This window comes from Drosophila tropicalis, unplaced genomic scaffold, assembly GCF_018151085.1.
Source record: "Drosophila tropicalis isolate 14030-0801.00 unplaced genomic scaffold, ASM1815108v1 contig_878, whole genome shotgun sequence".
Taxonomy (NCBI): domain Eukaryota; kingdom Metazoa; phylum Arthropoda; class Insecta; order Diptera; family Drosophilidae; genus Drosophila; species Drosophila tropicalis.
In genome coordinates this window covers 13,965,835-13,981,539 of record NW_027173374.1, presented here as the reverse complement: position 1 = coordinate 13,981,539, position 15,705 = coordinate 13,965,835, and the positions used below count along the sequence as shown (strand labels likewise).

The window sequence follows — 15,705 nt, the reverse complement described above, 5'->3', positions numbered from 1 at the left end:
ATTATGACAACAGGGTTATCTAACCCTGACTTCCCTCCCCCAAACTCGTCTTTCTCTCGCAGTTCTCTCAGTCTCTAGTTCGGACAACAGAACCAATTACTAGAAGTATCTGCAGTGCAGTGTAAAGGCTTTAGGCTATGATTTTGCTCTGGGCTTGGTTAAGGCAATGGTCACAAATTGCTTGCTCGTTTGTTGCACAAATGAGACACATTGTAACCAAAATGGGGGAGGAGGAGAAAGGCATAAAGGTTTTCGTATCGGTTGGGTGTGACGACGGTAGGCCAATGTCCTAGACTGATGGCTGGCCTCTGGCCCACAACCACATGGACACAATTACCGACAACGACAATTACCCGCCAGCAATTTACTTGAATTAACACCCAAGACCAAGTCTAGCTTGTTTCATAGTTTTCTGCTCCAAACTCAACAGCTACACACACACACAACTGCATAACTTTTTTATAACTTCTTCAACACAGAAACTGCATTCAGACAGCCAGAGATGGGAGATGTGTGATGTATAAAGGAAGAGTAGAAAAATAAATGCATAAATTTATTATTACCACGACCACAATGCTGACGCTGGATGACCTTGAGCATGAAACAGCATCAGCAGCTGGCTAGTTGCCTGACTGGCTACGTGTTGGCCCCGAGGCACGCTCCTTTGTTGTCTCTGGCTTCATTCTGCTTCAGCTTTTTCTGCTTCATCTCCAGCTCTAACTTTGTTCATGGGTGCTGAATGCGTCAACGCTTGGCCAATAAATTAGCAAAAGACCAAAGCAATTTGGTGGCGTTTTTATTGTCTTCCATGTGGTCAGTGATTATGAGTGTGCAGCATCAGGTGTGGATGCCACAAAATTGAATTTAATGCCAGCGATGGCAGCTGCGTCACCCTGCATCAATCCTTAAATGCCTTTAACGTGATTTCCAACTAAAAATGTAACCCTTTTATTATGGTTAAGTAATGCTAGACTTAAATAAAAGAGGAATTTTTGCTATACTCATCAGTAAATGAAATCTCTTGCTTGTTTTTATAAGAAATATTTGATTTAAGCTTAAACTGAAGTACTCATACCCTTAGAAAATTATAAATTCATTTAAATTTCTATGACTTAATTCACTCTTGAACAAACATGTGAAGAAGCTTGTTTAAAATAACTATGTCAGAAGCTTAATAGATTGTCAGATAATTATTTCGTCGTTGTTACAAACACCATGAAAAAACTACATTATCCGCTGCAAAAGGGTACAAGTAAAAGATAAAGCCTCTAAAGAGCCATCGAAATGGCCTTTGTCCTTATGCGTATACACATTGGTTAACGCCCATTGCATTAAGACCACGCCCACAGGCGCGTGATTTAATGAGTTTTACAGACACTGATTTATGCCTAATGACTAGGCCTAAATCGTTTTGTGGTTATATTACATAGAACGCCTCTCCATACACGGTCTACGGCCCATCTGGCATAGTAAACTACATATGCAAATAAAGCAAGTCAAACAAATGCCAAACTAAATTGCTTGAAATAAAACTTTTTGGCAACTTTAAGCCCCCCACACACACAGGCATACAAACACATACCAGAAAAGGAACAGAGCGGCGAGGAGAAGGAAAATAGAAATGAAAACTCTCATACGAATGAGAATGAGAATCACATCACAAGTGAGCAAAACAGATTTGTCACAAAACCACAACAGCCAGTAAATCAGCATAAAAGGCGAGTTGCAAGTCAAAACATTTCAGAAATTATGACCCCGGACCAGCAGAAAAAGGGCAAAAGATCGTAGCCGCAAGGGTCGGAAGATGACGCGGGGGATACGCGGTTACAATGAGGATGAGGACAGAGAGCTCGGAGAGCGTCTGGGTTAGCGATAATTGCCATTGTGGTGAATGGACAGCGAAGCTTGCCAAAAACAAAAATCAACCAAAAACTTACATACATACCACTGAGAGTCGAGAGTCGACCGTATCTGTGAGTTGAATTTCATAAATGCAATAATTGCTCTGGCCTGCGCTCTTGGGTTGTGTGTATCGTGTGTGTATACATGCATTGTATGTGTGCTTGTATGAATGCATGCACAAAAGATGCAAATCAGTCAGACAACAGGACATACATGACCGAAAGAATGACGGTACAGAGTAGCGGCACAGAGGTTCACTTGTCTTCTGCTGACCCTCGTACATTGGGGCGATTATATTGGCAAAATGCTATACAGAATGTCTAGAAATTGTCTAGAAATCATTAAATTATAATTTGAACAAAACAAAAGACGTGCTATATCCATTGTCCATTCCTTTTATCTTAATACCTTTCAGGCTCCTGTTTAAAAGGGCAATTTCCCTGAGTGTTCAAGTCAAGATTAGAACATGAAAAGGCAATAACCAATAATGTTCTGGCCCCAGTTGACGTAGATGACGCGGCTAATGTTGATTCGGCTCAAATTAAGATCATCCTAATTGAAGATGATATCAATGCACATATTGCAACCACTGTGCTTCAATTTCATTGCTGTACTGTGCCATACTGGAAGCATAAATAAGTTGTCTGCTGTTGCCTCAGGCCAATCTTCACTCCAGCTAAAGCAGCAGCAGCAACTGCATTTCTAGCAGTTCACCCAATCTAACGAGGCCGTATTCATTACAACCATGAGTGAGTGAGTGAGTGAGTGAATAGATGGCTGAATGGATGAATGAGAGGAAAAGAGTTGGTTGCATGCATTTCTGCTCTCCCATGTTGTACTTGAGGATGCATTGTACGTCATCCAAATGTGGATGGTGAGGCACAAGAGCATAACAAACAGCTTGTTGTTGCTGCTGCTGCCTTTGCCGTTGCCACTGCTGTTGCTGCTGGGTTCACTTGAGCAGACAGTAGAGCAGCCACTGACACTTCCGTTTAGGCTTTGTTTTTTTCTTCTTTTTCGGATGACTTTTGGGATGGTTTGGTTTGGTGGCTGTGTGGGTGGCTGTTGGTTGGTTGTCTGCTTGGTTAGTTGGTTGGTTGCCCATGTGGCAAAAACAAAGCAATTACAAGCTTTAACTTAAAACACATTTACTTCTTTATGTGTTTATATGTATTATGTGTGTGTGTGCATTATTCATGTCTTTATTTATGGCTGACCAGTTTGATGCTTATTAAATAGTTGCATTTGCCCAAAATTTATATCCAAGACACATACTAAAAGTTTAAAGCAATAATTTTTCGTACTTTGTATACAATTTGCAAGCATTTGACTTTTGAATCCAAATTTATTTATGTGAAATGGCAAAAAATTTTATAAATAATATATTTTTCTCTACTACCTAGCAATTTTTCATTTGGCTTAAGCTAAAGTAAAGACGGTTTTTGTAGTTGTTTTTCGAATGTGATATCCAGCTAACCATATTTTCTTGGAAAAACAAACACAAAAGGAAAATGTAGTGAAAAGCCTGCCTGGTTGCCTCCACTATTGGAGTGCAAATGACAGGGCGTGTCATTTGTGCTACACACACACACACGCACAAAAGGGAAGACCTACATGAGTGCCTTTTTCTGTGTTGGTGTGCTTGTGTGTGTTAGTGGAGGGTTTCTTGCTACTTAAACTTCAGCAAAATGTTCTGTCATTTTGACAACTACATTCACATACATAGTTTGCTTTTGCTATGTAACACGGGTAAAACAATGAGGGTAAAACGATGATAAAGAAAAAAGAAAAACCATCAAGCAAGTATTAAGCGACGTGAGTGGAAAAGAAAAGAAAACCAAACTTGAGGGAAAAACTAACAAAATTGCACGAGAAATGCGGTTGAGTTAACTAGCTTGTTGACATGATCACACACACTTGCACACACACACATAGACGCCACACTTGCAATGCAAACGCAATCGTTTGATGGTTTAATAAAAAAAAAAAAAACCTTTTCCATTTCAGTTGACAAAAATTGTCATTTTAAGCCATTTTCATTACATTGTCCAAAACAGTAGCATCCACCTGACCACCAAACGGCATTCCCCGACAACAGTGCATACAATTACATTCACACATACATACATACATATGTACATTTGTACATTCATTTTCAATGTTGCCTCAGCCATAAGTTGAGCAAATGAAAAAACGAAAAAAACATTGTATGTATGTTGTTCAAAAGGATTGCATTGGTACGTGCGTTTGCAACAAATTGCTGCATAAACGCAAAGGCACACATACACTCAAACACACACCAAGCTCAATCACGCCAAGCCCAATGATACTCCCTCCACCTACTTTTTTGAGCTCATGCAAAAGTAAACGATTTTTAAATGCAATTTCACAAATGGTCAGCTTCGGGTCTCGCTTGGTCACCTCACAAAGTTGTCAAAAAATTATTCTTCCTACACACATACAAACATTCACATACATACATATGTACATACATATATGTATGTACATATACATATGCATGTCAAGATCAAATTTTAATGTGTTCGCCCAGCCGACATGCAATTTTTAAAAGCACTTTGATTTGCCAGCCTGGACGATTTGCAAGGCTTATGAAATTGCGTCTGAAATATTTATGAAAATAAAATAGTTGAAAAAAAACACACGAAAGAGGACAGACTGAAAACAAGGGTCACAAGAGCAAAACCATTCAAGATTCTGTCTACTCCAATGGCCAATAGCTTTTCGCTTGAAATCTCAGTCAAAGCTTTCCAAGTATTTACACATATATTCATTTGTATAAGTGTATGTGCGTGTACGTTTCACATAACAGACAAAATATTTTACCATTCTTGCATACTTCTGCGGCCTGCATGCCAAAAAAGGTGTGTGTGTGCGTGTGTTTATGTGAAGAGCAGCTACAAAAAACGAAAGCTGCCAGCAAGGGAGCATAATCGCATAGGCATCCAGACTAGGGTGGATCGAATATGTATTCGTAAAGTTCGTAAAATCGAAAAATGAAACTACTATGAAGGGGCTGCTTCGAATGACACAAAAACTAGTTTTTCAAATGCGAATATTTGTATTTTTATTTTAATTCTATAATTTGCCAAAATTTAAATATAGTTTAGTTGATCTATATACTCATTTGAGTAAGTGAAATCCCTATTGCACCATACAACTTCTAATTTCAAAATATAAACAAGAAACTTCTTGGTTTCATTATTATTTTGTTTACTTTGCTTAAGCTGAAATAATCGAATAAACAAAGCTTTAGAAACCTTTTGTAAAGACTATGGCAATGGCTAAAAAATACTCTGGATTTTTATTTCATAAAATTCAATGAAAATCCAAGAAATATTTATAAAATAATCAAATAAATAATGGCTTAAAAAAAATGTCTCACTTAGTTAAAACTTTAAATTGTGTAAAAGATAGTCGTCTAGGATCATTTCTTTTCCTTCCTTTCTTTCTTTTTTTTAAATTCAACAAATCGGATTGTACTCTATCTTCTCTCTCTCTTTTCTTTATCTACCCACACTAATACAGCCAATAACAACTGGACTACAACTAGCAGAATCTTCACATTTATGTTGCTGTGATTGTAGAACGTAGCATACTTTTGCGCACTGGCGTGCACAAAATGCCAGAAATATTTTTGGCCTCGGGTTCCTGCCTATGTATGTATGAGTGTGCGTGTGTGTGTTTGACTTATATGAGTGTTAGCAAAAGATACTCACATACAACAAGCCTGCCAAAAAATGTTACATCTTTCTATTGACTTTTTGCCAGTCTCCCAGATGAGAATGAAACAACAACAACAACTGCGAAAATTGGTTTGTGTTCATCTACCAAACAATGCAATAAACGTAATTACAATTGTCTGTATGTATATACAATTGTATGTCCAAGTGTGTTACAGGGTCTCGCATGAACTGCCTTCAAAAACTTCAATAATTTGAAATCGAAGCTCTCTAAAATTCTTTCTTCTTGCTATCATAAATGCACTCATATTTTTTTTTGCTTTGCTGCTTTTTGTAAAGTATTTTGTTTACACCATTCTTTTTTATTGTTCCCTTGGTCCTGCATATACTCAATCGGTATTTAACTCACTGATGTGTCCAATCCTTTGTCACAAAAATTTGAACAAATATTTACAGAATTTTTTCATAAAAACGCATAAATACAAAAATGCAATTTTTGCCCTTGTACAATGTGTTAATATCGTTGGTAGAAGGATACATTTATTTTGTATTAATCAGTTATCAATATAACAATTTTAATTTTGCCAAAAGCTTTATCAATAACAGAAAAGTTCATGCTGTGAATCATTTTGCCTATAGATATATGTATGTATCTATGTGTCGAAGTAAAACAGCTTTTTCATTACTAATCTGCCAGCTAATATCAAAGTAGATAAAATCCTGCTTAAAAACGCATCAGTAAGGTGCATTAAGGGATATCTCTCAAATGAATGCCACCAGACCAGCTGTTGCCCGCCAGAGAGAAAGTAGCAAAATGAAAACTATTTTAACATCCCTTTGCTAGTTGTTGTCACTTTTCAGTTGCCATTTGTATACTCCACTTGCTTAGAGAAAAAAAGCCGCAACGACCAACAAGAACGACATTAACAGAAGAAGTGTTTGCGCTTTTCGAGGCAAACAACTCGCCCCAAAAAACAACCAAACCAAACCAAAAAAAAAAAAAAAAGTGGAAGAAACGAGGACACTGGAAGTCGCGTTTCGCATCCTGGCACTCGAATTTTGAATTACGACCAGGGGGTATCCTTTTGTCGGCTCGTCGTACTGTCGGCCTGCGTGTTTAGGATCCACTTCCTTTTTGGTGGGTCCAGCCTTCAAAAAAAAAGATCGAGACTGAAGCAACTTTGTGACTGTACATAAATTTCATTCCATTTTATGAGGCCGCCCAGCCAAACATCTTTGAAAACTTGCACACACTGAAAATCTATGCGCAACTAATGCAATTTTATTTCTCACTTTGCCATTTTTCATTGCAGGTCGCGTTGCTGTTGCCATTGCCATTGACGTTGCCCACCGCCGCCGCCGGACTTTTTGTGGGCGTAGAGGAGGAAACTGTTTCGGTGAGTTAAGTATGAATTATGTTGTTTTAGCGCCGCTTCTGAGTTTGAAAACTTATTGAAATATGCTTGCATTTTGGGGCCACTACAAAACTTGCGTATGTCCTTTGAAACTTAATTGAAAGTTCGGCCCCGACAAGAGTTTCCTACAATGCAATATGCTTCAAGTACTTGTGTATGTATGTGTATGTTCCCCTATACATGTGTGTGTATGTGTAGTTTGAAAGGAACACCTCACGCTCTATGCCCTACGGCAGTAAATTAGCGACAGTTGTTCCGCCTTTTGAGTATGCCAGGTGAAAGGGTAATGGGAGATGGCAGATGGCAATGGATGAGGAGCGAGTCAAAGAAAAGTCTTAACTGAATTTTCCATCGGAAGCGACACCAATGGCGATAGAATGAAATGTTAGGAAAGCCTTACAGTGCGTGAATCAAACACTTTTAACAGAATTTTCATTCGCTTTCGATGAAACCGGCAATATTGTCTTCGAATAAGCAAAAAATAACAAAATTGTAAAGACCCTAAAGGTAAAAGATGTCCGTGCTGTTAAAGCTTTTCTATACGTTCTAATAGGTGTTTACCTATGACAAATGAAAGGAAGTCTATACGCTGCATGATGAGAAAGGGATAATATAGAATAATATAGGTCTAGGAGAACTGATTTTGCTAATTAGTCAATATTTGGATATATCCGTATTCATAGACAACTAAAAATATATTTTAACAAAATAGAAGTAAGAAGTCAAACTTTAGAAGAGCCTACTCATTTTGAAAATCTCATTATCTTTTTTTAATGCACATGTAGCTAGTTTTTCAGATTTCTACGATTGCGTTTCATACTTACTGAAAAAGTTAGTTGCATGCTTCACATGTTGCTAAGTTTCAAAAGCGTCAAAGGCAAAAAGAAAACTCAACGTGCAAAACTGTTGTCAGCCACACAAAAGTCACTTCACATCACGACACACACAAACACACACACACTTTCAGCTGCCACACACAACTCTCAGAGTTCTCAAAGAATTGTCATATCTACATCTACAGATCTATCTTACACATACTTCTAGAGCGAAATATGAGGAGAAGGAGAAGAACTTTTCACGCACAACAAAATTTGTAGAAAACAAGACGGAACATATAAAAAAATAAGAAAAGGAGAAATACTGAAAAAAGCAAAAAGAAAACCAAACGAATGCCAGAAATCTTTTGCAGCTGCTCATAAAAATGTCAGAGGCAACGTCTCCTGCTCTCCTATCCACCCGATACTATTCCCGTTTCCACTTCTTCAAATGCCCTCTCTTTTTTTGGATTCCCTTGACTTGCAGTTTGCTTTTTGTGAGCAATTTGTTATTCGATTTTTATATGGCCCATGCAAAACTTCTACTTCCAAAATGGCAGACAAGCCAACTGAAGCAACTTGGAAGTGAAGCGGAGCTAAGGCGGCATTGTGGTTTGCCGGAGAGCGGGACGGGAGTTACAGTGGCTGCTGTGGCACCACGGAAATGGCTTGAAATTGTCAGCTGCGCAATGATGCACATTAAGTGTCAAGTGTCAGGCGCTGCCAAAAGTTGTTGACAACAACAAGAGAATTCTCCTTCAACTCGTGGCTCGAAGAGACGATGGCTAGGTGTTGGTAGGGCCAGTGTCAGGCCCAGAGTTAGAGCGAGAGCCGGAGGTGCCTGGCAAAGGATGTGAATGGAAGACAGTGACGCCGTCTGTCATCGGCAAGATGAGAAATGCACTTCATACTTGTTTTATTTATTTATTTTGTTTAACTTTGCAAAGATTTCTCACATCGTTTTTCTATTGAAACGTGCTGCCAGCAGTTTTCTTCATCATTTTTCTCTTTGTGTAAACAAAATTTCTAACACCAGGCAGGTTATTTGCAGTGGGCGTTAGCGGCCACAATAACAGCGAAAACTTTTGGCACCCTGTCGCCAAAATCAATATATTTATTTGCGTTCCAATTTCTACATTGAAGTGAGCCAAACAATGGCAGGATTCCAGTCACAATCAACAAAAAAGGACGCTTCCAATAGTGTTCTCAATTCCCTCGGTACGAAAACGTGAGCTGCCGCTTTGAATAGGATTGGTAAATGTTGCACAGCATGAGATAAAATGTCGCAACATATTGGTTAAAGGTTGCATATGTCCCTTGGAATGCAAGTTATCTTGAATTCCTGATTCCGTTTTCGATTCTCTTCTTCTGAATAATTGAAATGCAAAAATCAAAAATAATCATTCGAGGAATTGCTGTCGCATTCATCCCTATTGCCACTCACTCTTTAGGCATGAGTGCATTCAATCGGCAAAGTTGTAAAATCAACAAGTCATTGGCAAACAGTTGCTTCCAGACGACGCTGCAACAGAGCAAATATTTGCTGGCAAAATATTTTGCTTATTTGCATATAAAAATACAAAACGGACAGACAAGTTCGTGGGTAAGCAAACAGTTGATACAGGTGCCGGCAATAGTAGATAACAAGCGGAATGAGCGAAACGAGTCCTCGAGTGCTTCAAACAGTTGCAACGCTACAAAAATAACTATATTTAGAACCGGATGCGGAAGTCAACTTACCCAGAGGGAGCTGAAAAGCACAACTCTCACATGCGCTGGTAAAGAAACAGCAACAGCTATATCGAAAAACACGGCAGCACGTTAGAACCGGCAGCTACTGGCAATTGAAACTGTCGAAATTTTATTTGCCCAGCCAGCTGCAGATGACTAAAATAAAAACAAAAATCGGGAAAGAAAAAAACCCCAAACCAACTAAAGACTCTGAAAAGCTGTCAGAAAATGCCAACTGAAAAAAAGCAACAGATTGAATTAAGAACCAAGAAAAAAAAAAGGAATAAAAGTGAAATCTATTAAAATCCTGCTTAAAGTTTCTTATGTATTATGTTTGCAAACATTTAAGGGCTAATTTTGCTTAGGGATTTACGACTTAAAACTTAAAAAATACAGAAAATCTTTAAATCGCATCATATTGTCTCTATCATTTTATAGTATTCTATTTCAATTAAAGCACTATATTTTCCATTTTGTTCGAGTGCTTTCTGTATATGTTCAGGTGCAGTAACTAATTCAATTTCACTATGACAAGCAACTAATGGCAGAAGGTTTTTAAATTCAATAACCCAACCATCATGGCAACATTTCAACATTCAAAAGTGCCTAAGCCTTACAATGCGCAACTAAAATAACATCAGCAGCAACTACAATAAAACAACAACATTAAACCGACACATTTAAAGGCCAAACAAAGTTTTGACAATTTAAAAACCGAGGCCAGAGACCGGTGGACCACTGCTGAATGCAACTAAAATGCCAGTTAACTTTTTTGTTTGTACAGGGTTTTTGCAATTTTTGTGCAAATGATGCTCTCCGGAAGGTGCTGGACACATGGCTCAAAGCGTACCCGGTGGCGACAGCGACCAAAACTGTTTCAGAATGGGGCAACAACAGAACAACCGAAAGACAACATGGGACAAGGGAGTCTGTGTCGCGTATCCGCAAAATCAATGTTAAGCTTGTAACGTGCAAAAGTTAATGCCTGCTCCCCTTTTCTCCACCCACTAGACCATGCACAAACCGAAACAGAGGCAGCAACAACTACCACTACAATAACTACAAAAAACATTTCATAGACCACAGAGGAAAGACCCCAAATTCGAATTGCAACTAAAAAGCCAAAGCGGAAAATGGCCACAAAACAAAAAAGGCTGAAAATAATCAACGAAACGTAAAAACGTTGCCATATTTAATATGAAATGCAAAAGTGTGTGTATGTGTGTGTTTTTGTGTTGAAACAAAGAAAAAACAACAACAATCTACAATGAAATTATAAATGCAAAAGCGACGCTCAGAAAGCCATGAAAAATCCACAACACAAATCGAAAAAAAGAGGGCGCAACTAACTATGAATAGATATTGCCCATATATGTATGCTACATATGTCCTGGTCCAAAAGGACCATACAACTTACATATACATTTGTACACAATATATAGCAAATGTATATATTTGAACGACATTGTTGCCTTACTTGATGTTGTTGTCATTTTTAAGCCAATTTCCGTTCATTTTGACGCTTCCGCTGCCCGCATCGAGCAACGAGCATAGCCCAAAAAACCCAAACATCAAAATCTGTATGCATTTAAAGGATATTTTTCTTCTGCAATGTCAATTTTTTTTTTTCTGTTTTTCTGTCTGCTCTTCTGCGGTTATTGTGGGTCAATGGTTGCTCTTGCTGTTACATGCGTGGTTAGACAGTTAAAATGCACACCAATTGTCCTTTTTGTAGAAGGTTTTTGCCTCAATTACAATTGAAATAGTTAAACAATTGATGAAATTCCTTGCATTGATTTACTAAAAAATAGTAACTATAACTTGTGAATTTCAACAATCTGTTATTAAAATGTTTTAATTGCATTGCAAACTATTTGAGTAAACGCAACTTAGTGTCTTTTTCAAATTTCAAATTCCACTTGGATTCCGTAAAATACCCAATATAAAATATGACTTATTCTTGGCATTAGCCACAAGCGTGGGTATTAGTTATTTTATAATTGACTTGATTCACAATTCAATCTATGGAACTATTGATTGCAAATTTTAGTTAGCCAATCACTCACACAAGCCATGTATTCAGATGGAAGTCGATGAAAGCTGATAGAGTTGATAGCGATTACTGTATCATTTTGTCCAACATTTCGCTATATTCTTCCGATCAGTAAATCAATAGGTATATATATAATATACCTTAGACTTTTAAAGAATATCGATACATTGCAAAACAAAATATGCCCTCTTATGAAGTCAGCACTTGTAGGGTAAACAAAAACGTAAATAAGTAACCTAGATACCGAAAACACATAAATAAATTTACATATGTGTGCGTAAATATATATAAACAGACAAATCTATATCTGTTTTGTATATGTATGCATATGCGTAGATAAATATAAATAAATGAAATTTATTTTACACGATTGCACATCATGAAATTTGCAAAAATATTCCACCGAGTCTGCTTGGCAAAAAGAAGCAAAGAGACCGACCCGGCTACAGATTTCAAGTGGAGATGGCGTATTTTATTATTTATCGGAATGCCGACTGCATGAACGAGCATACGATATGAGAAACTAAATTGTTTGGATGCACAAACACCTTCAATATCGACTATCCAGCCAGCAGATGGAACGAGTTATTGGTATGTCATTTCAATTGAAGGAAACCGTCGAACGGGGACGAACGGGGGAGAATGCGTTTAAAAAATGTTGACAAACAACTAGAGAAGCAGACACTTTCGGGGGGTCCCTGAAACCAAAAGTATAGATATTTTGTTTCAATTATGAATTCATTCGTTATGGTGAAACCATAAACAAAAAGGAATACAGACAGGGAGAGAGTGAGATAGAAGAATTCAAAGAAAAACAAATTTTTGACTTTGTCATAAACCAAATTTAAAGAAATATTTTGTAAAAAAATGTTTCCTTTTGGAGTAGATAATTTATTTACCAAAACTCCATCAATTTGATTGTTTTATGGCATCAATAAATATCAATTTTACATTCAGTGCCATAAATAATGTTAGAAAAGTTGAGTAACGAATATATTTTTGGGTAATGGATACAAGTAAATGGCCTCACACACAGATATTGACAATTGTACAAATAGTTGTTCTGTATTGCCTATAGATCAATCCGAATATAAGCCAACTGCACATAGCTTTAAGCAAATAGCTAACTATGTAGAGAGAGTAGGAGAGGTGAAAGCGAAAACATAAGGGAACATGCATAGTCACTCCGGGCATCAATTCACTGGCCATTTGTTAATATTTCGCGGCTCGTTGTCGCCCTGGTCAGTCAGTGGCATGGTTATTGTCAACATGGCCAACGAATTGCATAGTTCGCTGAAAATGTCGAAATGGGACCCACAGGCTAAATGAATGACCAACAAACAAGCCAGCCAGCTGGCCTTCCTTTTGCCAATTGGTAAACAGTTGCCGCCCAGTTCCAGTTTCCCCGGATGGGAGTTATAATAACGCGTCACACCCACAACAAACCCCAAAAAGGCAGCCTAGCATGCATGGTCCACTTGACATTATGACAGCAACGCATCATCGAACTGCAACTGCGTTGACAATTCTGTGCCACATTTTGGCGATGCAATTTAATTCTCTGTTTCCAAATGTGCATGTTCTATATGCTGTAGATGGCGTATATTTGGATCTGCATTCACCTTTACGCTTTCACCTGACCAGGCAACTTTTTAATGAGCTCGATTTCGTATAGTTTTAATTAAAAACTGTGGGCGTGGCAGTAGTACTTGTTTACATTTCACTAGCAAGAATTTCCCCAAGGCCCTTTTCTCTCTTTCTCTCTTATGTGGAATACATTGAGAGAAATAATCTTCACCTAATTACAAAGTTTTATCTTTTTAAGTTCATTGATCAGAAAAACATTTAAAAGTTTGTTGTTTGATGATTTGATAGTATTTCTGTATTTAAGTGTTACATAATAAATCCTTGCAAGTTTTTTGCTAGTGTAAAAAAGTTTTGCTGCCGGTGGCATAAAAAGGAATTTCATTATTGAGGCAGCTGGCTGAATATCATCTCTCTGATATATACAGCATATATACACATATAGAACGATATGGTGAAAGTTGCTGCAATCGTTATTGTTGTTGTTGTTATTGTTGCAAGGGGTCAATATTTGACTCACACACACACACAACCACATATACAGAGAAGGGGAGATTTATTAGCCCATTTTGGTGGAAAGTTTTTCCCTTAAAACCCAAAGGCAACATCTGCAGGTCACATTGTTATTACACATATGAAGATAATCTATATGTGAGTCTTGTGCAAACAAAAAAAAAAAAAAAAAAAAAAAAAAGATTAATAATGCATAATGAGTTGCAGATGTGAGGTTAAGCTTTATTGAGAAAATTTTCGAAACTTAAATATGTATATGCGCGTATGCATGTGGCTTTCTATGTAGGTGAATAACAGGGGAAATCCAATTGCAAAGCCAAAAACTGTTGCCTACTTTTGAGGGTTCAATGGAAATAAGCTCACACACACACACTCAAAGAGAGAAAGACACATGTTAAACAAGCATTATTGCCTTGTATTTCATTTTTATGATGACTTTTGTCTCACTTTTACGCAAATGTTTATTTGGCGTGTTGCAGCAACACAAATAATTGTCGTGCAGCATGTTGCATGTATTTTGCGTGTATGTGTTTAAGTGTATTGCCTTGGCTTTTATTTACGATTATGTGAATTTTGGCGTCTTTATGGGTAAAGCCATATACTACATCTGTTTATATCTCAGACAGCAAAAAATGCAAATAAAAACCCCAAAAATGAGTAAATATATCCAGAAAAACTAATGGCCGAATTCGAGAAGGTATTGAATTTTTTTCTAGCGATTTACGCTGATGGAAAAGTTTAAGCGCTAAAAACTAACATTGATAGTTCTCTTTAACAACTCTCTCCCCTCTCTCCCGGTTCCTATCCTACGTATCTCGTTTTGGGCAAACGGCAACAGCTGCGCGTACAAGGCAGCCTATATAGCCAGAGGACCAGGACTATATTCATTCCAAGCTACAAATAAAAAACCAACATAGAAAGGGGGGCAAAAAAAGACATAACAATATTTAGAAGCACCGAAATGACTATACTCTTGCTATTTCCTATGATCCACCTTTTTGCATAAGGATGACAGAAGGAAACCACAAAAAAATAAATTAAATAAACAAGCCTTAAATTTTAACTTCAACAATTGACTTTAAAATATTACTGTTTGAATATGCATACTTTATTCCAACAAGAAAAGGGATGGAAACCAGTTTTAAGAGTATATTTTAAACATTTTTCTATAAGACCCTTGCGCTTGTGAATATCGTCGCCGTTTGCGTTGCTTCTGTGTTCATGTGCGCGTAAAGTCCATTAACATGAAAGGCAAACAAACAACTTTTACAGAGAACGAACACACTCAAACAAACACACATGCGAGAGATAGAGAGGGGGAGACACCCCATCATACAACCCATCGTCACACTTTCTCACACATACGTTTCACACGGATGCAAAGTTTTGGACACTTCATAGTCAACTAACAAAAACGCAACTACATTTTTTCCGCTTGCCTTTTTTTCTTCTTTGTTTTGGTAGTTTGTAATCAGTATTATGGAAATGGGATTTCAAATTTTTAACATTTCTTTAATTCGAATTAAAGATAAACAATTAAAAATTTTAAAAAGTATACGAAGTATTTCAAGTTCGTATGCACAAATGGATAATAAACAATTATTTAAGGCTTCACGCACACAAACATAGACACACTTACACCTATTTTGAATTGATCAGGCCAATCAAGTAAATCAACAACATATATACGCCATGTAAGCCCTAAGACCAAACATTTATATATATATATTCAAAGTGCGAGCGAGATACAATTGTGGCAATTGTTTTTAGCCTCTTATATTGAACTGAATGGCATTAACAACAATAACAAAACACAATAACAGCTATCATAAAATCGAACAAATATTTGGCAAAGAGAAATAATTTCTAATAGGCTTTCCTCTTCAATTGAAATCGTACGATTCTATATACATTTTTGTTTGCCATATGTATGTATGTGCAATGTTTGTTAAAATTAAATAGAAACCTGTTCGAGGCGGCACACAACTTCA

At 37.3% G+C, this 15,705-nt stretch overlaps 1 protein-coding gene across 1 annotated transcript in view; it reads left to right on the top strand.

Moving 5' to 3' along the window:
- The first annotated feature begins 1,804 nt into the window (after window positions 1-1,804).
- Mur89F (Mucin related 89F) overlaps window positions 1,805-15,705 on the top strand; it is a 41,365-nt gene continuing 27,464 nt past the window's right edge. Inside the window, 1 exon segment of the mRNA XM_068299101.1 lies at window positions 1,805-1,865. Coding sequence (XP_068155202.1) covers window positions 1,805-1,865 — 61 coding nt within the window.